Source organism: Mauremys reevesii, linkage group 4, assembly GCF_016161935.1.
Source record: "Mauremys reevesii isolate NIE-2019 linkage group 4, ASM1616193v1, whole genome shotgun sequence".
NCBI lineage: Eukaryota > Metazoa > Chordata > Testudines > Geoemydidae > Mauremys > Mauremys reevesii.
In genome coordinates this window covers 128728057-128754350 of record NC_052626.1, presented here as the reverse complement: position 1 = coordinate 128754350, position 26294 = coordinate 128728057, and the positions used below count along the sequence as shown (strand labels likewise).

Sequence of the window (26294 nt, the reverse complement as noted above, 5' to 3'; positions counted from 1 at the left end):
AGCTGCAGAGTCATTGCAGCTGTTCAAGGAGACACAATTGCATGCACTGGGCCAGTATGCGCCTGGGTTTTTGGGTTAGTTTTTTTTTTTTTGGAAGGCTTAGTGTCAAGCTGCTTGCAATAATCTTATCTTGCCCACTGGGGATGTATGAAGTGTTGAGGGTTATTTATGCTGTTGCATTTATAAGCAAAGCAGGGAAATACGATCTAGATGAAATTACCATCAGGTGGGTGCACAACTGGTTGAGACCATATTCAAAGAGTAGTTATCAATGGTTCTCTGTCAAACTTGAAGGATCAATCTACTGGGGTCCCACAGGGGTCTGTCTTGGGTCAAATACTATTCAGTTTCCTTAATGACTTAGATGATGGAATGGAGAGTGCGCTTATTAAATTTGCAGATGACACAAACTGGGAGGGGTTGCAAGCACTGTGGAGGACAGGGATTAGACTTCAGAATGATCTTGGTAAATTGGAGGATGGGTCTGAAATCAACAAGATGATGTTCAATACAGACAAGTGCAAAGTACTACAATTAAGAAGGGGAAAAAATCAAATTCCCAAATACAAAAAAGGGGGAATAAATGGCTTGGCAGCAGTACTGCAGACAAGCGTCTGTGGGCTGTAGTGAACAGCTAAGTCACTGAGTCAGCCATGTGATGCTGCAGCAAATGTCCTTCTGGGGTCTGTTAACAGGAGTGGCGTAGGTAAGACATGCGAGGGAATCACTTTGCTCTACTTGGCACTGGTGAGGTCTCAGCAAGAGTCCAGTGTTGGGCACCACACTTCAAGGGTCAAACTGGAGAGAGTCTAGAGGAGAGCAACAAAAATAAGAGGTTTAGAAAATGCGACGTAGGAGGAAAAATGGGGGCAAGTTCAGTCTAGAGAAGAGAAAGCTGAGGAGGGGCCTGATAGCGGGTCTTCTATGTAAAAGGTCGTTGAGAGGAAGGTGAGCAACTGTTGTACTACCCTGGGCGGAGATGGAGAAGAAGCAATAGACTCAGTTTGCAGCAGGGTAGATTTAGGGTAGGTATTAGGAAAACCTTTTGAAGTCTAAGGATAGGTCAACACTGGAACAGGTGACCTAGGCAGGTTGTGGAATCCCCATCACTGAGGGGTTTTAAGAACAGGTTGGACAAACACCTGTCAGGGGTGGTTTAGGTTTACTTGGCCCAGCCTCAGCTCAGGGGGATGGGCTAGACGACCTCCTGAGGTCCCTTCCAGACTAGATTTCTGTAATTCTGTGAAATATCCAAGTCCAGGACATCATCTCCCAGGGATTATACTCAAGAGGGCCACGTCCTTGGCTGGTGTAAAACATGGTAGCGCCACCAAAATCCGTTTCACATTAACCGGCCCAGAATCCTCCCCTCCCAGAGCCCATCTCAGCTGGTCCCAGGTCCCTTCCCTCATTCTAAGCTACAAGTTGGCCAAATGACCTAAATATTACCCCAGTCCATGCAACCCTTGGGTCCAGGCTTGCAGAATGCAGAGATGGGAGGTGCTGCTGAGGGCTTTCATCTCCCATTGTAGCCCGTGATGATGCGTCTCCCTGGCTGCTCTGTCACTTTCTGCCCAGGACAATTTTTGTGGTTCCCTGGAATGGTCCCTTCACCCTTCACTTGCCTTTTCCCTCTCCAACTTGTTTCAGACTCAGCTGCGCCTGTTCCGGCTGACTCTGGGATTTCACGCTTCTCTCTATTGTTTCTCTTGGCAGGTTTCGACCGATACTTCTCCAGCCGGACACTGGACAATAACCGGCGGAACATCTGGTTTGCTGAGTTCTGGGAGGACAACTTCCACTGCAAGCTGAGTCGGCACGCGCTGAAGAAGGGCAGCAACGTCAAGAAATGCACGAGTAAGAGGTGGGGTGGGAATGGGAGGGGTTTGGAGCGGAGCCCCATTGGGCCAGCGCCAGAAGGAGTGGGAGAAGGGGCCCTTTGTGACCATGTTACAAGGGGAACTCTGGTGTCCCAGGAGGGAGGGAAGGTGAGGGACTCCCTGTGAAAATAGACTGGAGCAGCCTGGAAGAAGCCCGGTGGGGTTTGTCATTTGTGTTCATGAGTCACTCTGCTGGGTAAGTGGAGATGACGTTCTGACAGACCTCTCAGCCCTGGACATCTGGGGTCAAATGGGGCTCATGCAACGGGGCCTAGATGGCCATCCTATGACCCATACAGCTCTGTGGGCATTTGTGCATATCATGAACAACCCCCTTACCAGTGCTGTTGGACTCAACCTCTCACAATCTCTACCCTACAGAGACAATCAGGCGGATAGGGCTAGAAAGAGGTGATGTGGCAGAGGGAGATGTGTGTGGGGTCTAGTGTTGCAATATCTGGGGGTGCTACAGGTGGGGACTGAGGTGCATTGGCAGAGCTGTGTGGGGAGTCCAGGGCTGGAATAGCAGGGGTGTTGTAGATCAAGCTTAGGGTGCACTAAAAGATCTGGGCAGGAACTAAGGATGTGACTAGTGAGGGGGTACTACCGGTCAGGATTAGGGTACATGGGGAGGACTGCCTGGGAGCTAGGGACTGGAGAAGCAGGCATGTATTATATGGGTTGTAATCCTTGTGCATTGGCAGAGGAGGGTGGAAGGTGTGAGGCTGGAATAGCCGGGAGGGCTGCTGGTCAGGATTGAGCTACGTTGGCAGGGCAGTGGGGGCTGAGGACAGACATAGCAGGGCTTGTGGCTGGGCAGGACTGGGACATGTTGTCTGCTGGGGTGGGAAAGCTGTGGAATCCCTCATCTCTCATGAGCAGTAAAATAGCATCGATTGCACTTACCTAACCACCTCCCTAAGCTCCTTTTGCAGATCCCCTCTCCTCCCGGGGGGGCCTTTCTGCTCTCTCCTCAGGGTCTCCTTCCCACCAAACAGCCCTTCCCTTAGGCATTAATTTCCCTTTGCACAAATTCTTCCTCTTGTCTGCTCGTAAATTTCTGTTAAACCACCAGATTCATCTGCACAGTTCCTTGCCAAGTTGTTGGCAACTTTTTTATTCCCTTGAGAAAACTCGTTGAAAATAGTTTATTAAAAAATGCATTCAGACAGGTTAGAGAGTTGCGCTGGGTAGGGAGGCAGAGCCATAGAAATGTCCCTCCAGCCCGCTAGATGATAGAAAATATTCAAGACACTCATACTACTTGGAGCGGCTTTAAAAATGTTTCCTTTTGGTTTCCTCTTCCAGCCTCTCAGATCTGCCTGGTTCTGCTCCTCATTGGTTTGGAGCTGCCTTTGATTCTCCTCTGAAATGGGAGCTGACAGCCAGGAATCTCTCTTAGCCCCCTCTGCTCCTGTTCAGTGTTTAATGCTTTACCCGCAGCTGGGAATGCCACAGCGTGAGTTGCATCATGTCTTTCAACTAGGCCATGCATCGAAAACTGCCCAGGCGAGCAACCCAGATCAGACCGACACGGGGCCCTTTCAGAAGCTGTCAATTTGGCAGTGTACTGGGTGCGACTGTGAGCATAGTCTCACACTGATAGGCACCTATGCATGGCGCTCACGGTCTCCGCGCACACAGATAACCTGTAATGTCCATGTGCCATACACAGATCTGCTGTAACCCCTGCACAAATCACACTCCTCTGCATGTATGTGAGCACACACCCAGCCATGCTTTAACACACGCACACTCAGATGTTTGCACATGTGCTCATTTGCATGCACCCTCACACCCACTGAAATGCATGTGCCGCCTTTCTCACTCCATCTCTCACTCTTTTTCTCATCACCCTTGTGTCCCCTCTGCCTCCTCCACCTAGAGCCAATGAGGTGCTCAGCACTGTTTTCTGGGATCTCAGACCCACCACGATTCAGTGTGTGTCCGCCCTGCGAACAAAAGGCACGTTCTGAACCCACATTGGCTAACACTGCAGTTAAAACAGCAGTGAAGACGCAGCAACTCGGCATTTAACTTGGGTTAGCATCTCAAGTTCAACCCCAGACTCAGCTAGGGGATGTCTACAGTGCGTCTTGACAGCGAGGTAGACAAAGTTGTGGTAATGGGGCTGGCACTAGCGTGCTAACGGTAGCAGTATGGATATTGCGGCTCAGGCTCTGAAACCCTTCTAAGCCCCTAGGCTTGAGAGCCCAAGCTGCAATGGGTGACTGGGTGATCCCTCCTTCCGCCTGTGAATGGCTGTGATTGCTTGTAAATCCTTTGGTGTAAGCCGCTAATTTCCCAACGAGGTTGTGCCTTGAGCGATAGCGCCGTGTTGACCATTCCCATTCTGGCAGCATGTTAATCTGTAAGCACATTGCAAAGGGGGCTGGAGATGGGGCAGGGAACATTTCACCCCCGCGCTGGAATTTGGTTTAGTGATGCTTCTGCGAGCTGTTTGGTGGAACGAGCTGGGAGCTCTCCGCACAGATGCTGCTGGGCAAAGGGCAGTACTGTGATTTTTTTGAGCACACACATAACGTGCCCATCGCCGCAGGGCCAGAGCTAAAAGCCGCCCTCGCCACTGGCACTGTCTGTCTAGCTCGACAGCCGCCTTGGTAGAGAAAACAAGGGCTGAATGGAGCACGGAGCCTGTACTCCTGCCTAGAGATGGGTCTGGACTGAGGCATATGGCTGCTGGGCTGGCTGCTTTCTCTGCTGGTGTCAACTGGTGCAGTGCCACAGGGTTCATCCCTTCACAATAGCTGAGTATGAGCCCACGCGCTGTGCGTCTGCTGGCCCTGCCTTTCCCCATCCCTCTCTCTCTCTCTCACACTCACAGTGCTGCATGGGTCTGATTCCCATTTACACCCAGGCCCCTTTATGCTGCTCCAGCAGCACAAAGAGGCCTTAAATCTGGCGTAAATTACATTTACGCTCCCTCCAAGTGCCCTTCACACTGCCAGGGGGTATGTGAAGGAGCCTGGGGGCCACTGAGAATCACAGCCACCTTGTCCGCCTACGCTCTGTGCCCCCAAGCAATGATCTCACCCTCTCTCCAATGTACCTTCAAACTAGCTTCCAGCCACACACCTGTCCTCACTCTTGAGCCCTAAGATTGCCCTGCGCTGGGTTTGCATTAATGCTTCCTCTCGGGTCAGATCCACAGCCGGTGTAAACCGGCCGTGGTGAGGGAACTGCACTGATTCACACCCGCTGAGGATCTGGCCCCATGTCGGGGGCCGCTTTGCTTGCTGCAGATTCTGGCATTCGGGTAGCGCACCCAGTCTAGCTCCTTGCCCTGTGGCAAGCACTCTGAACCGCAGCTGCAATGGAGCGTCTGGCAAGGAGCAGGAGCCGGTCTGACAGCCTTGAGATAAAGGGCTCCAGTCACTTTCTGTGCCCCTGGCTCCAGGACTCGGTATCATTTACATGGCAGCCAGTGTCTCCGGGGTTTCTTTTTTTCCCCTCTAAGAACAACTTTTCACTGCATTTCCCCGTGAGGCTAAGTAGTGTTATGGAGAGAAATGTTTTAATTGGTGCTGGAGGCAAAAGGTGGCAAGCACCAGGGAATCTGTCATTTTGCATCCATGTTTGTGCATGGCTGGATAACGTGTCTTCCCTGGCTGGCAGGGGGGATGTGTCAGCACAGTATAGAATAGAGGCAGACATGGTCTCTGCCCATGGGTAGCCTGAAGCCTAGTCTAGATATCGGTATCTGATTGTACGCTGCCCTGGTATGGACTGCAGGCCCATGGGCATTACAGGGGAGTCCAAATGCATCTGTTGCTTGTTCGGTATGAGCCCGCTGTCCCCTCTGTGCTGTGAGGATGGGGCTCTCGAAGGGCCTGGGAAGCCCCAGCAGAATGGAAGCCAAGGGAGCTCCTTGCAGCTCTAGGAGGCAAGGTGTGCATTTGCATGGTTTCTCCTCTCCCTTGTGCTGGCGTAAAGCAGGAGTGATTCCAGCGTGAAAATGACACAGGCGCAAGGGGCGAATCGGGCCCCGTCGTCTTTTGGAGCTGGGCTGTTCCAACCAGTGACGTGTGTCCCAATCTAGGTCCCTACCTGTCCCTGACCACAAAGGACCCTGGCACTCAGCCACCACCCTGACCTCCCCTTCTTACCTGACCCATCTGCATTTTTAGCCCGGGCCAGCTAGGGATGAGAGCAGTAAACAAGGCAAATAGGGAATCTGTCTTGGTGACAGCCCTGCCGTTGAGGTGACGGTTGGAGGCTCAAGGAGGTGACATGTTTACTGAAGGATTGGAGAGATTTACTGCTTGCCTGGTGCTGGGGGAAGACAGATAACAGCTGGGCTCTCAGACTGAGACAAGGAGAGATTTCAGGACATATGCTAGCTCACCTATGAGCCCCTAAGGGAAACCATCTTAACCCTTGGAGTGCCATGCCACATGGGAACCCAGCAGGGCAGGGATGTGGGTCTGTCTCTACCAGTCTGTGCTGGCTGGTGCTGAAAATTATTTGTGTGTGTGTGGGGGTGAAATTTTGGAAAATTCATGGCTTTGCCCACAGCCATTTTATGATCCAGAGACATTGCTTGGGGGGGAGGGGGATTGGCAAGGTGGCTGGTGGTGCACCAAAGTGCACCAAGGTTAGAATTTCTTCCTGTTTCAAGGTGCAAATGGATCTTCATCTCAGTGAAATCCTGACAGTTTTTTAACTGGGCCCATTTCCCTTGAAGAGGCTCCTGTTTTGAAGTGGAAACCCAGAAAATATCACTGGCATTTTGCCCCTCTCCATTCATGTGATCAGATCAACTTACACAGATTCACAGTTGTGGGGGGGAGGATTCTGGTTTGGTTGTATTGCACCACGTCGTAGCCCGGGATGATATGGGTGCACAGTGAACGACTCTCACGGGGGAAGGGAACATGCTTACGAGAGGAAGGATGGTCTCAAGGCTAAGGCACAGGATGGAGACTAAGGAGATCTGTGTTCCGATCCTGGCTCGGCCGTGGACTTCTTGGATGACCTTGGGGCTGGATTTTTCAGAAGAGCCAGAGGATTTGGAAAATCCTCCCCTTAATCTCTCTCTGCCTCAGTTCCCTGTCTGTAAAGTGCAGGTAACAATGTGCCTTTTCTCCCAACTCGTGTCTTGTCTGCTTGCATTGTCAGGTCTTCGATGCAGGGTCTGTACAATGCTCAGCACAGGGGGCCTAGATCTCAGTGGAGGCATGCAGGAGCTACCATAATACCTAGAGTAGTAATAATTACTGAAAAACCCTGAGTTACCAGTAGCTTTTCTTTCTTTTTCTGGGGTGGGAGTGTCTTTATAGGCCTCTCGGAGATTCCCCGTAATACCACGTATTCCTTCCACTCCCATCCTATCTCAGGCCAGTTGCCCTGTCCCCTTTTGAACTCATTTGCGCTTTGGCTGAGCAAGCTGCAGGGGCGCTACAGAAGAACTTGCATTGCCCCTGCTCGGCCCACTCCCAATCTCCATTCTGCCTCCTATGCAAAGGGTCTGGTTCAGTAAATTCCTGGCTGATAGGCCAGAAGGGACCACTGTGATCACCTGGTTTGACCTTCTGCATAGCATAGGAAGTGTAGATCTTTTAGAAAAACATCCAATCTTGATTTTAAAATCTGCAGTGATGATGGATCCACCACAACCATTGGTACATTGCTCCATTGGTTAATTACCCTCCCTGTTAAAAATGTGCACCTTATCTCCAGGCTGAATTTGTATCGCTTCTGTTTCCAGCGGTTGGATCGGGTTAGATCTTTCACTGCTCGATTTGAAGAGCCCGTTATCAAATATTTGTTCCCCACAAAGGTACTCTGAGAATGCGATGAAGTCACCCCTTAACCTTCTCTTTGTTAAAATAAACAGATCGCGCTCCTTGAGTTTAGCACCATAAGGCAGGTTTGCTAATCCTTTAATCAGTCTTGTGGCTCTTCTCTGAGCTGCCTCCAGTTTTTCAACATCCTTCTTGAACTGTCGCTGTCCCAGCAGTGGTCACCTCAGTGCCAAATGCAGAGGTAAAATAACCTCTGTACTTCCCTGAAGATGCCCCTGTTCATGATTCCCAGGATCACATTAACCTGTTTAGACACAGCATCACACGGGGAGCTTGTGTTCAGCTGATTAAGCACCATAACCCCCAAGTCTTTTTCAGAGTCACCACTTCCCAGGAGAGAGTCCCGCATCTTGTGAGAATGGCCTACAGTTTCTGTTCCTAGACCCGTGACCTGACATTTGGCTGTATTGAAAAACATGTTTGTTTGTTTGTTTGTTTGCACCCAGTTTACCGAAATAACCTTTGTTTTGCTCTGTCTGCATCCGGAAGGGTGATGCCCCCCCCCCCCACCAGCCTGGCTGCAGCTGGTGACTCTGAAATCTCTTTCCCCTCCTAGGAGGCAGGAACCGGGGGAGGCCCAGGACTTTGACGTCTCTGCAAAGGCAGCAGGGGCATGTAAAAGACACCAAGTGTGAAATGAGATGAAATGAAATTGAGCTAACCCCACCTGGCTCGTGGGGTCCACTCTCTGGAACAGCTACTGAGTTGTTTTTCATCGGCTCATTTCTGCCTGCACCACAGAATGTGCTTTCAGCTCTCTGGGTCTGTACAGGATGCATGCGTCGTCTGCATCTGTGCATTATGAGTGTATCAAGGTGGTTTGCAAGGATCATCTCAAACACCAGAAGTGCTCTTCTCCAGAGACTGCGTGTTTGGGCTTGTTCTAAATATAGCAGGAGTATTGCATAGCACCTTCATCTGGCGAGAGTTGCAACGTAAGAGGCACTGGTTAGGGTGTTGGACTGGACATCAGGACATCTGGTGTCTATTCCTGATCAGGGAGGAAGTGGTGAGAGCAGGCAGCAGGGGCTCATCTGTCCTAGGGTCTATTCCAGGCTTTGGCAGGGACTGTTGTCTAGGAATGAGCAGGGGGCTGGCACTCAGGATTCCTGGGTTCTATCCCAGGCTCCGCATGTCCCACTGATAGCAATGTGCACTAGTGACATCTCCTGGTGGATACAATGCCAGTGCGACTTCACTTGGACAGTGCCCCATGTGTGAGATGTCCCCATGCTAGCGAGATGGAGGTGTGATGTCATGCGGACAAGTCCTGAGATGTGCACTGCTGGCTGTCCTGAGGGACGCGTGAAAGCCAGATGCTCATCTTTTGTCCTATGCCCTGTGGGTCAGGTATTCAGAAGAGCTCGGAGCCAGCACCCACCGGTCCCAGTGCTCTGCTCCTTAATGCATCTGGGCGATAAATGAATAGCAGGTTTGGGGGCTGTGTCATCCAGCGGGAAAGGGGTTCTGGGCCCTGACACTGTAAATCGGCTTTTCTGAATAGGTTTCCAAAGAGTGAAACCCAATGAAAGGAAAGGGAAGGGGGGGAATCCCTTGATGTGGCCACAAACAATGGAGCTGAGCCGTGCTGAGCCCCTTGCACCTCCTTTTGACTTCAGTGAGAACAGAGGGTACTTAGTATCCCCTAGAATCAAGCCCTTTGTGGACATGTCCAAGGTGATGAATCTCCATGGCTCTGCATAGTTGATCTCCCAGTGCTTGCATCATGCCTCCTGGGGAGGAAAGCCATGGCCACCCCCCAGTAGTAAATTCCCCTTGCCACCCCCCACCCTGTGACCTGACAGGGGTGTGATGTCTTTCCCCAGGTACCATGAACAATGACGTGTTTGTGGAGTTAAATTAGATGTGCAGCCCCACGTCAAACCTGAGGATATGGCACATTCATGACAAGGGCTGCAGAAGGAACCATGTGTCCTTATTTCCTGTCGAAGGCGCTTGGCTGAGCTGCATCAGAGCCACTAGAGTAGATGCTGCATTTGACTCCTTGCCTCGTGCCACATGTTGTCATTCACGCCCGTGGGAACCAGAACGATAGAAATGACCACACATGGGGCAAGGCATTGGGAAACCAGGCCCCTACATCGGGGGCACGTGCATGGAACTCTTTAAGAAAATCACCCCACTCCCACGCTGGTTGGACCTTTTTCCTTTTTATTTGTTTATATTCCAGTAGCACCTACAGGTCCCATTCAGGGATCTAGGTCCTTTTGTGCTGTGTTGTAGCCTGCAGGGGACTGGTAAGCAGAGGGAGGGAAAAGTTTGGTTGAGGCAGCAGGAAGTCGGTCTGTGTGCACATGGCTAGGAAGATTAAGCTGCAGGTGGTGTAGCTCCGGAGATAGAAATACAGATCTGGTTTGGTTTAATAGACCTGTTCTCACCCAACATGCAGTACATGAAGCATGGTGGTAGAGGGACATCAAGCTTTAAGAAGACAAACCTTGCCCTGAAGAGTTTATAGGCTGTGTTAATGACAAAACGCAAAAGGTAAAGGAAACAAATTGTGGTGAAGGGTTGTCTCTTTCCCCTATACCCTGCGTCCTTTCTATCTTGCCGTCTCTCCTGCCTCCATCTCGCCGTCTCTCCTTCCCGTTGTCTCTTCCCCTTAGCAGTGCTTGTTATCTGCATACACTAATATTTGCATAGTGTCTGTGCCTTCATGAAATGCAAAACCTGGCCATGACCTTAAGGAACACTTCAGCGCTATTGGCTCCGGAAACCCTCCAGCACCGGGAAGCGACCCACTGGTTGCATTGTCAGTTGCCACAAACTGCTGAGCTCTTCATCTTAATAATAATGTAGCATTACACATGGTATTTTAAGGGCACAGTATCAACGGAGGCAGTTGAAATCCTGAGCCATGACAGATATCCTAGGGATCGTCTTTAAATTATCTGAATCTCTCCACAAATAAATTGTCTCCAGCGTGATTGTTTACCAGATAAACAGAGAGGGGAAATAATAGCGCTTACAGCTGGCAATAAATAATCTGGATGCCTGGAGCTGGTTGGTCTCGCTTCCCAGGGTTGTGCAAATGTTTCCTTTGGAGTTGTTCTGTTTGGGGTTCATGCCCCTGGGTTTTCCCTTAGGTTTGAGCAAACCCTCAATCTCCCAGTGAAACTCTCTCCAGACTGCTGTTTCAATTGCTCTTGCATCAAAATCCTACGGCTCTAGGGCCAGGTTCTCAGCTGGTGGAAATCAGGCAGCTCTGTTGACTTCAGTAGATTGATGCTGATTTACATCAGCTGGGGATCTGGCCCAATCTACCCCAACTTCATTGCTCTTGCTTGGGGAATAAGGCCCTAATGCAGGAAAGCACGTACTTTGGGTATAAGCATGTTCCCAAACAGAAGTGTTTTCCTGAATTGGGATCTAAGTCATGGCAGATCCTTGGCCGTACTAAATAATGTTTTGCTCCTTCTCTAACCCCTTCTTTCTGAGGAAATGAAGCCTCGCAACATCCCTGTTAAGCAGGTATTCTACCCATTTTATGAATAGGGAAACTGAGGCACAGAAACGGCAAGCTCTTTGGGGCCGGGGCTGTCTTTTTGTTCTGTGTTTGTACAGCACCTAGTACAACTGGGTCCTGGGGCTTCTACGTACTATGGTAATAGAAACAAATTATAATAGTAAAAGTGACTTGGCCAAGGTTTTGCAATGAGTGGCAAAGCTGGGAATAGAACCCAGGAGTTCTGATTCTTAGCCTTGCACTCAGACTGTTAGACTGAACTTCCACCTGCTATTAAAATAATTAGATTTTGGCCCCGCTGGTTCACATGAGCAGGAGCTTTCACAGTTTGTCTCAGCAGAGAAGCCTCTGAAAATGGCATTTCTGTCATCATCTGTCTCGGGCGGGGGTTAGCCGGGGAAATGGGCTGATGATTAAAACATAATGACAAGCCACAACAGTCAGAATGTCAGCAAGCTACTTCAACCATAGTCACCATGACCAGAAAAGACTCCATCCACAGTGATATGCTTTCCCTTGTGCAAAAAAAATAATAAAAAAATCCCTTCCTGATCTGAACCAATAGAGTGAGAATCTTATGGTTCCAAGGAAACCAAGTGCCCCAAAGTTCATTACATTTAGGGCCAGATTTTCAAGAGAGCTCAGCTCCCAGTTAGGCACCAAAATAAGTGTTCAGATTTCCAGGTAGGGTGACCAGGTGACCTGATTTTATAGGGATAGTCCTGATTTTTGGGTCTTTTTCTTATATAGGTTTCTATTATCCCCCCACCCCATCCTGATTTTTCACACTTGTTGTCTGGCCATCCTATTTCCAGGAGAGCCCTGCATCATGTTGTCTGGCATGTCTCATGAGCTTCAGGGCAGACTGTTAGGAAGCAGGGCACAAACCCCAACCTGGTTGTGAGTTCTACACTTAAATGTCACCAGCCAAGTAACACATGTAAACTCCTCAGGCACTATAGCAGCCTTAACATGGGGTCACAGACAGTGCCCTTGGGTACTCCGATCTATCTGGCCACCGAAGCAAGCTCGACTCTGGGATATATGGTCACTTTACACCAAAAATCACAAAATATTCAGGTTGCCCCCAGTCCCAAAAGGCTAGTCATTTACCCCAGGTCGATTTGTGCCTTAGATCTCTCATCAAAGACAACGTTTGAAGCCAATCCTGTAGTAAACGAAGGATTTAGTAACTAAGACACCATCAGATCAGGATTAAACAAAGACTGAATGGCTAGCCAACTACAAAAGCAGTTTCTCCTCCCTTGGTGTTCACACCTCAACTGCTAGAAGAGGGCCTCATCCTCCCTGATTGAACTGACCTCATTATCTCTAAACTGATTCTTGCCTGCATATTTATACCTGCCTCTGGAAATTTCCACTACATGCATCCGACGAAGTGGGTATTCACCCATGAAAGCTTATGCTCTTATTCATTTATTAGTCTAGAAGGAGCCACAGGACTCTTTGTCACTTTTAACTAAGAAAAGTTATTTACAAGGTTAAAACAGGTGACCATACACACACAAATGCGTTGCAATCTTAAGTTTCAGATAGTGATAGAGCCACTGAAATATGCCAGGGCTATAAATCCTCTAGGGCTAACCCAGGTTAATCTCTTGCTCAGGTTTAGGAATCTTTGCCCCTTAGAATTCAAACGGCATAAAAAGACCCTAATTCCTTCAGGTCAGGGACTTTTATCCCCCTCTCCCTAGATTCCAAGCTGATGGGACAAGCACTTTGGCTCATCCCCCTCTTCATGGGTGTGCTGGGAGCAATCAACGAAGTCCTTGGCTTACAATGGATTCAATAGGCCTTCCTGATGGGCTGGAGAAAACCCCTCCTCATGGGTGCAACCCAGTATTTTGCACTTGGTGATGTTTCCTTCTGGACTGGATTTACAGTTACAGAATAGACGCTTAAGTATTACCTTGCAGCATGGGTTTCAGATATTGTAAGTAAATTAATGCGTGCAGCAACTTACAAGCAAAAGTCTAAAGATGAAACATTGTTACCATTGTAATATCTATTTTCGCAGTGCTCCCACACAGGTGAGTCAGACTAGTTCTAGCTATGCACTTGAGTGTGTTCGCTTGAGGCCTAAGGACCTTGGCATAAGCCGGCACCTGGTCTACGAGCCTCACACCTTGCCCATTGGGTGCTGAGCTCTGTAGAACATCTGCCCACCCGTGTCCCAATGGGAGCTGCAGAGCTGTTTAGAAAAGCTGGCCCTGGTTGTGGGGGCCAAACCCTTGAAAAAACTGCCCGGTAGAGAATTTGGCCCCTGGTGTGTTGGCAGGCATCGTTGGGAAGCGTTAAATAGGGTATGTGCAGTGGGAGACAGGCCTTCTGCTATCAGAGCATTGTATGGACTGGAAATGTATGTTCAGCTGAGACAGACAGAGAGGAGTTGGGGAGAGGTTTCCTAATTCAATAAATGAAGAGAAAATGTTGCTGTGTTAAAATACACTTAAGCATACCCCCTCCCCCCCCCCGGGGTACGGCAACCCCCGCTGTTTGTAGTTTTCTTTGTCCATTGGAATGGCTTTTTGAAACAAAATTCTTTTCCTCTTGTCTTTCCCTTTCTTTTCTATTTTTTCCCCTTTTCCTTTCCTTTTTTTTTTTTTAGGGGCTTCTGATTATCTCAACCTTGAAAATTCGTTTCAATTACAGTTTACAACCTGCAAACAAAGGCTGCGGTCTCCGTAGTAACGGTAGCTGCTGCGCTTTGATGGGTGCGAATCCTCTGCGAGTCGGTTCCCCCAATTGTCACTCCTGCCTCTTCTTGTCTGGCTCATTGTGCCCCAGGACACAATTAGGATGTCTTCAAATGGTGTGTGTGGTGTTATCACTGTGATGTGTTGGTGAATTTACCTCCTCTAATAGCAACGGGATATGAGTGCCCTTATTGCTTCACATAACCACCGATTCCTGCGGTCACCTCCCGCCTCTCACCACTCTCATTCCAGCAATGCCCCCGCTCCCGTAAAGGGCGAGAGAAATCCTGCATCTGTCATACAGTCCTCCTCTTGTCTCTCTGTGACCCATCCCACAGCCTACGCTCACTTGGAACGCCTAAGGCAGTGGTTTTCAGCCTTTCACAAACTGGGACTCCTCTCCAGTCTGGCTAGGATCTAGTGGGGACCCTTCTCCTCTCTCGCTGGTGGTAGCCAAGACACCTCTCCCATCTCGCCTGTCTCCCACAGCCCCACATTCCCCATGGAAGCAGGGGCTACAGATGCTCTGTCTTTGAACTGGCGGTGGCTCCTGGCGCTCCTCTCTTACTCTGCCACGTGTGTGGCCCGCGCAAACGGGCCAAAGAGGCTCCTTGGCTGCTGCTGCTGCCTCTTGAATAATTCACAGGCTCATCAGTACAGGAAAGAGGTGGTGTGGGGGATGCTGCTATAATGAGACCTGCAGAGGAACTGGCAATGGGGTCTGAGGAGCAGAAGGGCAGTAATGGGGATCTTGAGGGGGGACAGGAGGGCATGTGGCTGGGGGTGGGGTTCAGAACCCCAAACCAAGCAGACAGCTCCAGGCCAGAAGAGTTTTCCCAGTGGCCACTGGCTATTTTTTTTTTTATTTTACTAGATAGCTAATTAATGACCTTACTTTTGCAAGGTTGAATGTTAATGCTGCCTTGAAATTGGGCCGGGGATCCTCCACGCAGCTGTGAAGCAGCTAGGATCAGGCATACTGATGGATGCTGAATATTAATGTGGATGGAGGGGGGATTTTTTGTGGGCTGATCTTCTTCGTGTTCTTTTGCCTTTATGTTTTCGTTCCTCCCTGGTCTCCTGCTGATGTGGTAGTGGCGGTGTTTTTTTCCTCCGCAGCATATATCAGTCAGGCGAACATATGTGAGGATTTGTCCTGGGCACCTCTTGCTTAAGTGGATAAGTCAGATGAGGCTGGCTTGGAGGGAGTTGAGAGATCCCTGGCTGGGAATCTGGGCTCCTGCACTAGCTCCGTCACTGTGGGCAAGTTGCTTTCTAAAGAGGCTGCTCATGCCTCCATTGTTTTAGATGTGGGACGTGATGTACCTGGAGTCTGGGTTGCGGAGGTGCTGAGCGCCCGCGACTCTGCCTGAAGTCAGTGGGGGTGGCGGGGGCTCAGCAGCTCTGGAAATTGAGGCTCAAGCTGGGCTCCCACTAGGAAATGGTTTCACTGCTGCCAGCTACTGTGGCCCCTTGCTGAATTGCTGGTGCACATAGGAAGCCATGAAAGGAGGGGGAAACTGAGTCCCAATTCTGCTTCCTGTACCGATGCTGAAAGCTAGGGCAGGACTCTCTGCTCCACTAAGGCTACTTTGCGCTACATGGCCCAGTCAGTGAAGAACTGTCCATGTGCAGGGAAACTCTCCACCAGGAGAAAGATGCCTCTGGCTGGAAGAGGCCAGGATTGAAGTAGTTTTGAGCTCCTCCAAGGCCAGTGTGTCTGACCCGCTCCATGTAGCACCTCTTGCTGGGAGAGGCAGGACAGGAATAGATGTCAGCGCCCCACAACCGGTGTTCCTGCGCAAATTTCTACAGGATCATTTGAAGGAGAAGCAGAGACTGGAGTATGTGGATGCCTCCCCTTGGCTGGTGACCATTCATTATTCTCCGTGGCGACTCTCACGCCAGGGGAGGTGGTGGTACAGAAGCTGCGGGTGATCTGGAGCACCATCACTTCAGCTCTCAAAAGAAGTATAGGGAGTGATTTTGATTAACTCCAGCAGAAAGCCAGTGCCGGGGATGTGATCGGAATTGCTGCTAATCCTTTCTCATGCATCGCTTGAGAAGATAGCTACGGCCGCTCTCGGTAGGGGTGCCCAGCTAGATGCATAGCATACTTGAAAATTAATTATCAGACCAGTGGAACGATGCATGACCCAGCTATTATAATCAGCAGGGTCACATTGGTTTAGCCGTCGTAATCTACTGAGAGCTTCAGAGTGAATTATTGTACTCTTGTCTGGAACATGCCATTGCAAAACTCTGTTCGCTGATCTGCATTTTTCTCTCCCCGCGCAACCTCATTTCCTTTTGGAAAACATTTTAGTCCTGATGAAAGGTGCTGGGTTGACAGTCCCGGAGACGTCCACTTATCTACAGCACAAGCTGCAATGGAAGCAGCAGGAGAGCACCCCGGCTAATGTAGCTCAACCTTGACTGGAGGGAGCCCTGCAAGTGATAAGAAGGGAATTCAGTCCTTGTGCTCTGTGCTCAGGCTGCCAAGGAGCGGGCCAGTTAGTGCTGGGAGAGTGAACAGCATGGGTGATTTGTAATGGGATCCAGGGCCTTTCACGAGTGCACAAGGCCCCTGTTCAGATCAGGACCTCGTTGTCCTAGGCACCGTACTCACATAGTCCTTGCACACAAGAGTTTGTCATCTAAAAAGCCAAGGCTGAATTCTTATCCCCATTATACAGATGGGGAAAGAGATTAAGTGACTTGCCCAAAGTCAACAGGATGTCTGGGAGCTGGGGTCTTGAACCTGCATGTCCTGAGTTCTAAGCCAGTGCCTTAACTGCAAGATTATATTAGTGACTGAAAAGTGGGGAACGGACAGATCATGCGCATTCCACAGGCTCAGAATCACGTGATAACATATGCATGCTCAGTCTTTCTTGAGAGCGCAGTGACAATGCCCGTGTCTTGTTCGCCGTGTCACATGGTATTTGCATACACTGCCCCACATGATCATGTACAAGGACAATGCACATAGCACATGCTCATCGTCATGTGAGAGCATATGGAACAATGCACATATGACGTGCTCAGTTTTATCTGATGGTGTAGTGCACATATCACATGTTCAACATCACCTGATGACGGGACAGTGCGCATGTGACATGCTTAGTGTCCTGCGGTGGCATAACATGTGTTAGCTGGAAGATAGCAGCCTCACATAGCCAGGCCCTGGGGGAGCAATCCCTGGGGCTTAGCTTTGGAGTAAAGTCTATTACACCTTTTCTTTAATGGGTAATTATCTTGGCAAGATAGAGTGGCTTGTCTGCCTGGTGAGAGATGAATGCGTGGAAGGACCCTATGCTGAGGGAGAAGATTAATAGCCCTTGTCAATAACGTGGAAGAAAGGATAACTTGATGAGTTTCACATGAGTAATCTCCATGTACTCCACAAGTATATGGATAACTTCGAAGAATGGGCTATAAGTTTACCTCCTTGATGCTATCTTATCTTGTTGGTCAGTTCGCTATCCATTTGTTTCAGTGCTTCATTTGTCTGGCACGCGTCCGCACTCTCATTCCAAGGTGAAGGTGGAGAGAGAGGCGCGGAAAGGGGGACACCGGCTCACATCACTCTTGCGACTCTCTCTTCCCTTCTGCTTGCCTGGGCAGGCAGCTGCCATTCTAGGTGGTGGAAGAGATGCCATATGTTACCTCCAGGGACGCGCACACCATGCTCTCTCTCACTTCTGCTCTTCCTGGCTTCTGGCCCTTTAGTCTCAATGGAGCATCGCAGACACTGGAGGTATTATGGTGGCTATTTGTGTACAGAGAAAAGCAGTCCATCCAGCTGGTTCTGGGAGCTGCCACCTCGCCACCAGGCTTTGCGCACATCAGAGCCCTGGGGGGATGGGAACACGAAGACCGTAAGCAGCACAAAGGCTTCTCTGGGTGGGTTTGGAGCAGTCCCCCTAGGCAGCAAGCCCTGGATGGGCTGGGGAGAAAAGGAACACTGCTTGTTTAGTCTGCAGAAGAGAAGAGTGAGGGGGGATTTGATAGCAGCCTTCAACTACCTGAAGGGAGGGGTTCCAAAGAGGATGGATGTAGGATGGTTTCGCTTTGCGGGAGCAGAGGGGACGTTTCACTTCAGTTCCCGTCCCCCGGGGCCTGCCCTGAATTTTCTTTGCATTCATGGTTCAGAAGAGCTGAGAACTTCCAATTTTACGTGTGTTTTCCCCCCAGGGGCTCCGTATGAGCCATGTGAACGCAGCGGAATCTTGATTCCAAACCGGCTCTGCTAGAAAAGAGAGAGAGGCCTGACCTGTAAACACAGATTCCCCCACCCCATCAGATCAGGAGCTTCGCTTGGCTGCTCTGGCCCACTCCTACCCGAAAAGGTCAGGACTTCCCATGAAGCGTCTCTAGGCTTAGGGTTGTGTAACCAAACCTGGAGGCTTTTAGCCAGCGCCTCTCTAGGGGACTCCCTTCCAGGCCAGCCTCTGGGGAGATCAAACCTGGCATTGCCCCACTGCTTAGCTGTGGCTAGAGTCACTGGGGCTCCTGCCTGGCACGTCTTGGGGTCTTTTGGCCAGGTTCCTAGCACAACGGGGTGGGGTAGGGAAGACAGAGTGGCGTGAGAAATCCAGTAGGTAGTGCAGGAGGGATTCCCTCATGGTGCAGCTTCTCCCTCACCCCTTTTGCTGGGTGCTGTGGGGAGCTGGGAACTTGCTCGGAAATGGGGAGGAGCAGAGACCTTTCATCGCCCACGGCTACACCCTGGCATGGGGGGTGACGGAAGCACATCTCAAGGCACTGCAGGCTTCTGAACCTTTGGCTGCAAATTCTAATCGACCGTTGCAATCTCCTGAGGTGTGCACCTCGCTGGGTTGGGTACTGAATGTCCTGGGGACATTTTACCCTTGTGCAAGGACTGCCACATGTAGCCTGATTCCTAGAGCCCCCCAGTGGCAGAGAAGAGACGTAGTGAATATAAAGGGAATTCTTGACTCAGGCGGCTGGAGTCGGACAGACCCTGTGGTTCCCTCTGGTTCTCTAACTCCCAGCCTGTGCTGCCTGGAGTTATCACACAGGGTCTCCCTAAGGCCCAGCCCGGAATCAGAAGCCCTGGAAGGAACTGCTGTCCTGTACAATCCAGTGCACAACACCCCGAAAATTCACCCCCATGCTGTCCCCACACAGTGTCTCCCTAGTACCATTCCTACCACTCCTCGGATGGTTCCTCACAGGCCCTCACTTCACAAAGCCCACTCCTTGCCCTGGGTTAAAGCCCCCATCTGCTTTGCTGAGCTCCCATGACTTTAGCCACCTGTGTTTGGTGTCACTCAGCTGGGCATCTGAAGGGTTCTGTTGTTGGATGTGATGCTGGAGTAGCGGGAAAGCCCCTATCGGCCACTCACTACTGCAGCGCCACACCACGGGGGACTCTTTCTTAGCTCTAATTAACAGCATGTTACGTTAATCGGTGTCTTTCGCTAAATGATTAACATGTTTCAAGTCCCATTAGGAGCGGTTATGACAGAGAAAGGCAGGCAGCTGTCGCTGGTAATTACTGCACACTTGAATGATTCCACCATCTAGGGCTGGCGGGTGAGGTGGGGAATCAATCTATGGGTCAGTGCCTGGGGGAGCGGAGAGGGCGGGTGGGGGAGTAGGATGGGAGGAGAGTTCAAGGGGGGTGGGGAGGGAGGTGGGGAGAGCATGGTAGAGGATGCGTGGCTAGTGATGGATGTTGCACAGACGGTCCCTTGACACTGTGGATAGCTCCCGAGAGACTGATACTGTCACAGCTGATGGTGAGATTGATGAGCCCAGCATGCTGGAGGATGAATAATATTTGCATAAGCTGTAGCTCAGGCAGTGACTGGAGTATGTGAACTTGGGGATGCCAGAGAATATGTGCCGTGTGGCCCAGTGCCAACTGCAGGCAGCTCTAGTGGGGTGTAAATAAAACAACCCACAGGCCAGGCTCAGGGGTGAAGTGGAGGAGAAGCTCAGGACGGGGTCTGAATTTAGGGGCTAGCCACAGTCCTGAGCTCCCCAGGGAGAGGCGAACAGGGAGCATCTTCCCATCGTGAAGTGAGAGTGTTGTGACTCCCTATGGGCAATCAGGAATCAAGTCTTCTGCTCAGGGCTGGCCAAAAATATTCTATCAAAACTGTTTTTGACAGAAAATTGGGATTTCGACAAAATGGAATTTTACGTGAACAGCATCTGCCTTCTGTGGGATATTTCAATTTTTTGTCTAAAAACAGAACATCTGAAAATGGAAGTGTTTTTGGCTGAAAATGAAAATAATCTGATTTTGAAATACCACCACGGTGCCTCCTGGAAGTTGTAGTCCAGTTGCATCATATGCCAGGTTCTCCAGTTGGACTTCATCTCCCAGGATGCACTGTGGCATGCGACTGCCATGATGCATGGCCTCCATTCATGGGGGTGGTGGCGGTAGTGTCATTATGAATCATGGGACATGTAGTCCAACCAGGGAGCCCAGCCTATAGAGGCATATGAGGTACCTGACCTACAACCCCCACTAGGCACCATGGTGGCATTTCAGAATTGAGATATTTTGATTTTGAACTGAAGTATTTTAGGTTTTGATTTTTCATTGAAAACTTGACATTTTCCGACCATGTCTATTTATACCAAATAAGCTCTGGGTAACACATTGCCTGCCTCCCAGTTAAGTATTTCAGGGGTCCTGTATAATGGTGATCACACTGACCAAGAAGGAACTGTAACAAGCTCTGCACTTTTAATGGCTTGCAGAGGATGTGCCAGGTTATTCTAATGCTCCTGGATGCCCTCCCTCCAGAAGGTGGGACTTCCTGGAAATGTTTATCTCAGTACTGGGAAGTTTGGCAGAGCTGGAGGAGGTATCTCCCTGAGGCAGTGCTTGCAGTGCAGTGAGATGACATCTTTCCACTCCAGCCATGGGTACCGGACTTTGGATATTGGTTATAGTTTGCCATAGCTTCAGAACTGTCTACTGCAGCCTCATTCAAGTTCCATGAAGAGTTTGGGGCTTGCTTGGAATATATTTTCACCCTGATGCTGTTTACTGTGTAAAGTTTATGAACCATAAACTTCCTGGCTGGGAAAGATGAGTTCTAACTAGCTGAAGAATTTTATGGGGTTTAGAGTAGAAATCAGTGTTAAGATGGAAGTGCGAAACAACTATAAGTGAATGAATGATGCTGCTATGCATCTCAGGGGAATTTCTGCACAATAGATGTCTAGCAGCTCACAGCTACGCCCAGAGAAATATATGTGTTAGAGATGTGCTCAGAGTATAAAATTCAGATCAGGATTGCATATACTTCAGTATTGGGGAGTATTCGAATCAAAGTAATGGTTCTATCTAGGAATTTAGATAGGATGTATCTATTATTATCTGTAACATATCTGCCTGGTATGAGGAGGCTCCTTTGAAATAAACAAGGCAGACAAAGAAATGACTGTTTTGCAGTGGTCGAATTGGGGTGCAGAGAAAGATTAAAGGGGCAGATTCTCAGGGATGTGGGGAACCCACAGCTCCAACCGCAGTCACCGTCACGGGATTTGCAAGCCATCATCTGTTCTGAAAAAAGCAGGCCTCTGGTGGCTGGTCTAAGGTGAGAGCAGGTGAGAGGCAGAGCTGGGAGTAGATTGCGTGAGTCCCCAGCTTTAAACCGCAAGGCTGTCCTTCCTGCCCGTTTATTATTCGGCCTGGTTTTCAGAACAGCTGAGCACCTGCGCCTCTGACTGAACTTAATGGGAGCCGCTCTTCAAATCAGAGCCTTTCTGCATTACTAGATCCCGCAAGCCTGGCTGTATTGGGAATGGTGTAAGGCAGAAGTGCCAGCTTTTTCTAGCAGCAATAAATAGCTGTAGTGAGCTCCCAGATACAGTAGTATCATCCCCATCCCAGATACTTGGTACCATAGGGACAAGAGACCATATGCTGGCTCTGGGGAAGCTCCCTCAGACCTGAGTTCAGTCTTTCCTTGCAGTAATCACTCTAGGAAATGTGGGAGGCCATCGGCAGCTCCCAGCTCTGCCAATCCCAGCGGGAGGAACTGTGGGAAGTGTGGTGGCTGCGGTGGGATTGGCTGAAGGGAGCGACCAGATAGCTGGTGCTGCCATGGCCCCGTGTTGTGTGTTTGCAGACCGTGAGCGGATCGGACAGGACTCCTCGTACGAGCAGGAGGGGAAGGTGCAGTTCGTCATTGACGCTGTGTATGCCATGGGCCATGCCCTGCACAACATGCACAAGAGCCTGTGTCCTGGCAAGGTCGGCCTTTGCCCCAGGATGGACCCGGTGGACGGCGTGGAGCTGCTCAAGTACATCCGTAACGTCAACTTCTCAGGTCTGTCTGTCTGCGGGGGGGTCACATTGTCTGGCCTTCAACATGGCGGAGGGATGGGGGTGGGGGGTGCAGTAAGAGAGGAACAGGGGCCAATTATGTTCTGAGTAACTAGAGAATGACTCTGGTAAAGTCACTGGAGTTACTCCAGTTCTACAGGGCTGTGAATGAAAGTGGAACCAGGTCTCTTCTGCTCCCGGCCTGGACTTTCTATTTATTATGTGTATTATGGTAGCAACTAGAAGCCCCAGCTGAGATACACATACACAGTGAGAGACAGTCCCTGCCCTAGAGAGCCTACAATCTAAATAGGCGCTGTGGTTTTATTATTGTCCCCACGTTATAGAGAAGGAGCTGAGGCACAGAGTGATTAAGAAGCAGATTTTCAAAAGAGCTCAGCACCCAAGCTGCTGGGTGCTTCTGAAAATTAAGGCTAGGAATTTTAAAGAACGCCAGAGTGACGTAGGAGGATGCTGGAAGTCAATGCGACTTGTGCTCCTAAGTCACATAGGAGCTTTCAAAAATCCCAGCACTGACCACTTATCTAAGGAGCTGACCCCTCCTGAAAACTCTGGCGATTTTTTTTTTCCAAAGTCACACAGGGAGTCAGCAGCGGGAATCAAACCTAGATCCTTTACAGTGCTAGCCCCAAGCCTTAACACAGCACCGCCCTTCCTTTTTTAGCTTCCATTTCTTGTTCTACTTCCATTCCATCTCTCTTTCCTCTCCCCCTTTGTTGAAATAAGATCCTCATCTGATTCATTCTGTTACAGCTTTGTCTTCCTTCAGATCTCCTCTGGAAACTCATCTCTTCCCTGTACTATATCTCTTCAATAAACATTTTCTGTCCCTTCCTTCTTATTACTTCTATTTATCTCTCCCCTGCAATCTCCTCTGCAATCTGTCTTCCTTATTTATTTTTCCCTCTTCCTCTCTTGCTTGATTTTCTGTTCTCTTCTTGTGTTCGTATTTATTTGCACAGTTCATTTGATTTTACTTTAAAGTACATTTTTTTTTTATAATGTGGCAAAGCCACAGGTGGCGAAACTGCCCCTTCCAGCAGCCATCCCTTGTGCGCTGCGGGAAATGTTTCTGTGCAGCGAGCAGCTGGTGTGGAGTCGAGGTTGAGCATTGGCCGCCACTGTTTTGAAGTGTTTGTATTGCGTCCCGGCTCCCACCCACTCTCCCTCCCCGGGCTACATCCCCGAGTGCCAAGCTAGGGCAATCCCCGCTGCACATTAGTGGCAGGAGATGTCAAAGCCAATCACTCTGTCTGTACTTCAAGCGTAATGAGCTGTGGGGAGGGGAGGGACCGGTGGCGGAACTGCCATTTGCAAACGGAGGGTGTCCACCCTGACCGGCATGTCCAGTGGGAGGCGGGCTGGCACCATGACAGCCAGTAAAAGCAAGCCATCATATTCCTTCCCCCTTCCTCTGCCTCGCTCTGTGGGCCACTGACACCAACGGAGATCCCCTTGCTCAGTCCAAGTCTGAAGCAAACCCTGCTTCTTTATCTGAAGGGCTCAGTAGTGCAGTGGGTTAGTGCAGCCCCAGGGGCCTGGATTCAAAGGCTGCCTCGAGTTAAACAAGCCTAATGAGTAATCTCTGCTCCTTGTCGGCCTGCATCACAAAGCTCAGTGCCTGCCTGGCAGCCTGTGTTGAGCAGAGCCCCAGCCTGAGGAATCAGATAGCATGGGGTGTTCAGGGAGCAGGGGTAGGGATGTGTTGGTCAGTTGTCTGCACTGTCTGTGTCTCTTGCAAATATAGTTGGCAGAACTGTGTGAGGTCCAGGACTGGAGTAGCAGGAGAATGGCAGGTCAGGATGAAGTGCTTGCAAGGGGAAGCCTATGGCTGGGATAGCGAGGGAGGTTGTGGGTCAAGATTGAGGTGTACTAGCAGAACTGTGCAGAGAAATTATGCACACCATCTGTCTGGGCTAAGCCTGCTTGTAGCCACTGCTTCCAGCCCCTCCATTTCACGAGGTCCCCGTTCGCCCAGCCTATATATAAATGTGAGAGATGCTGTGTGGTTGTTTTCCTCGGCAAGCTCCATAGCTGACTGCTGAGAGCAGATCACCACTCCTGCTGAATGAATGATGTAGCGTCACGATGCCCTGACACTGTATATGGATTTATTATTCAGTGCTTTAGGAAAGAGACTCCCAGACATCCGAAGATGGTGTGAGACCGTGCAGGCCGCTAGCGGGTGGGGAGGGAGCCCTGCAGAGTGCCCTTTACACGGGTAATGCGATCGATGGGATAAATGACACAGGTGAGAAAAAGCAGGCTGATTTCCACATGGGAGTGAATTAGTTCTTCTGGCATCTACTCTAGTCCTTCTCTCTCAGGCTATGTCTACACTGAAATGCTACAGCAGGACAGCTGCAGCACTGGCATGTAGACACTTGCTGCAGCGACAGAAGTGGTTTTTCCATCATTGTAGTAAATCCATCTCTCCGAGAGGCAGTAGGTAGGTGGAGAGAAGAATTCTTCTGTTGACCTAGTGGTCTCTACACTGGACCTTAGGTTGGCTTAGTTAGTTTGCACAGGGCGTGACATTTTGCACAGCCCTGAGTGATGTAGTTAAGCCAACATAACTTTGTAGTGTCATTTCTCTCTTTTCTCTTTAAATAATGTGCCCCCCGTCTTCCCCTCCCCCCTCTCTGTCATAACATCTCAGCTCGCCTCCCTACTTGACACCTTTTAGAACCGTTTGGACTTGTGCAAAGGGGGTGTGAACTGCTACCACCGGCGTGAGCGGAGAATTCTGATCTGGAGGCTTTCTGCACTGGCCTAAGGTTGCAATTCAACAGACCGGCCCGACCGGGCAAAGCACCTACGTTCATGCATCCGTCCCACTGGCCATGAGACTTCGGCACTTCCTAATAGTGAAGCGCCATGCTTGGCTGAAGAGGGATGGACTTACGCATGTGGTTTAAATGCTTTGCTGAGTTAGGGCCTAAGAGTGATCGCACAAGTGCGAGGCTGGGGAATACCAGCCCCAGAGTCTCTCCAAATGGTTCTGCCATTGCCAGGCCAACAGCCTTCCATATCAGGCCCAAGGAATTTCTAAGGATCCCCTCCCTGCAGCATCTAGGCACTGATGAGCTGATATTTATTAATTAATTTCAACCTTGCTAAATTCTAATCGCCCGTGGCCAAGGGCAATTAAGTAGTTGTTGCCAGGTGAGGAGGCCAGGTGCTGAAGGCAGCTGCACTGACATACACCAGCTGAGTATCTGACTCCGTGCGTTTTTGTTTTTTCATTATCTTCATCTGCATGGGCAAGCGGATTTGGTTTTTTTTATCTGTTTGTTTATTTTGGATGTTTTAACAAGTTTACAAATCCTTGCGGGTAAATATCAGAGACAAAACGATCAGTGTCAGAAGTAAGACATGGGGGGGGGGGGTCATTGTTACTCTCTACTCGGCACGGTTGAGGCCACCGCTGGAGTGCTGTGTACAGATCCAGGCTCTGCGCTTTAGGAGAGATGTGGAGAAATGGGAGAGAGGCCAGAGGAGAATAACAAAAATGCTACAAGGTTTAGAAAGCCTGACCTGTGAGGAAAGGGTTAAATAAATAAAAAAAAAAACTGGGCATGGTTAGTCTTGAAAAAAGAAGACGGAGGGGGACTGAACCTGACAACAGTCTTCAAATATGCTAATGACTGTTAAAAAGAGGATGGTGATCGATTCTTTTCCACGGCCACTGAATGTAGGACAAGAAATGGGCTTAATCTGCAGCAATGGAGACTTAGGTTAGATATTAGGAAAAACTTACTACCAGGGTAGTTAAGCTCTGGAACAGGCTTCCAAGGGAGGTGGTGGAATCCCCATCATTGGTGGTTTTTAGAAACAGGTTGGATAAACTCCTGTAAGGGAGGCTTGAAGTTTACTTGGTCCAGCCACAGTGCAGGGGACTGGGCTCGATGACTTCTCGAGGTCCCTTCCAGCCCTGCATTTCTACAATTCTACAATCGTCAGTACAACAGTGAGCTTTTGTTTAGAGAAACCTTCTGCATAAAGGATGTTGGCATATTGCAGAGGGAGCCCCTTTATACTCCC

At 49.9% G+C, this 26294-nt stretch overlaps 1 protein-coding gene across 1 annotated transcript in view; it reads left to right on the top strand.

The window, feature by feature from the left end:
* The window catches only part of GRM4 (glutamate metabotropic receptor 4), a 152163-nt gene that overhangs the window by 78458 nt on the left and 47411 nt on the right, over positions 1-26294 (top strand). Inside the window, exons 5-6 of the mRNA XM_039536416.1 lie at positions 1717-1857; positions 22033-22233. Coding sequence (XP_039392350.1) covers positions 1717-1857; positions 22033-22233 — 342 coding nt within the window. The remainder of the gene's footprint in view (positions 1-1716; positions 1858-22032; positions 22234-26294) is intronic.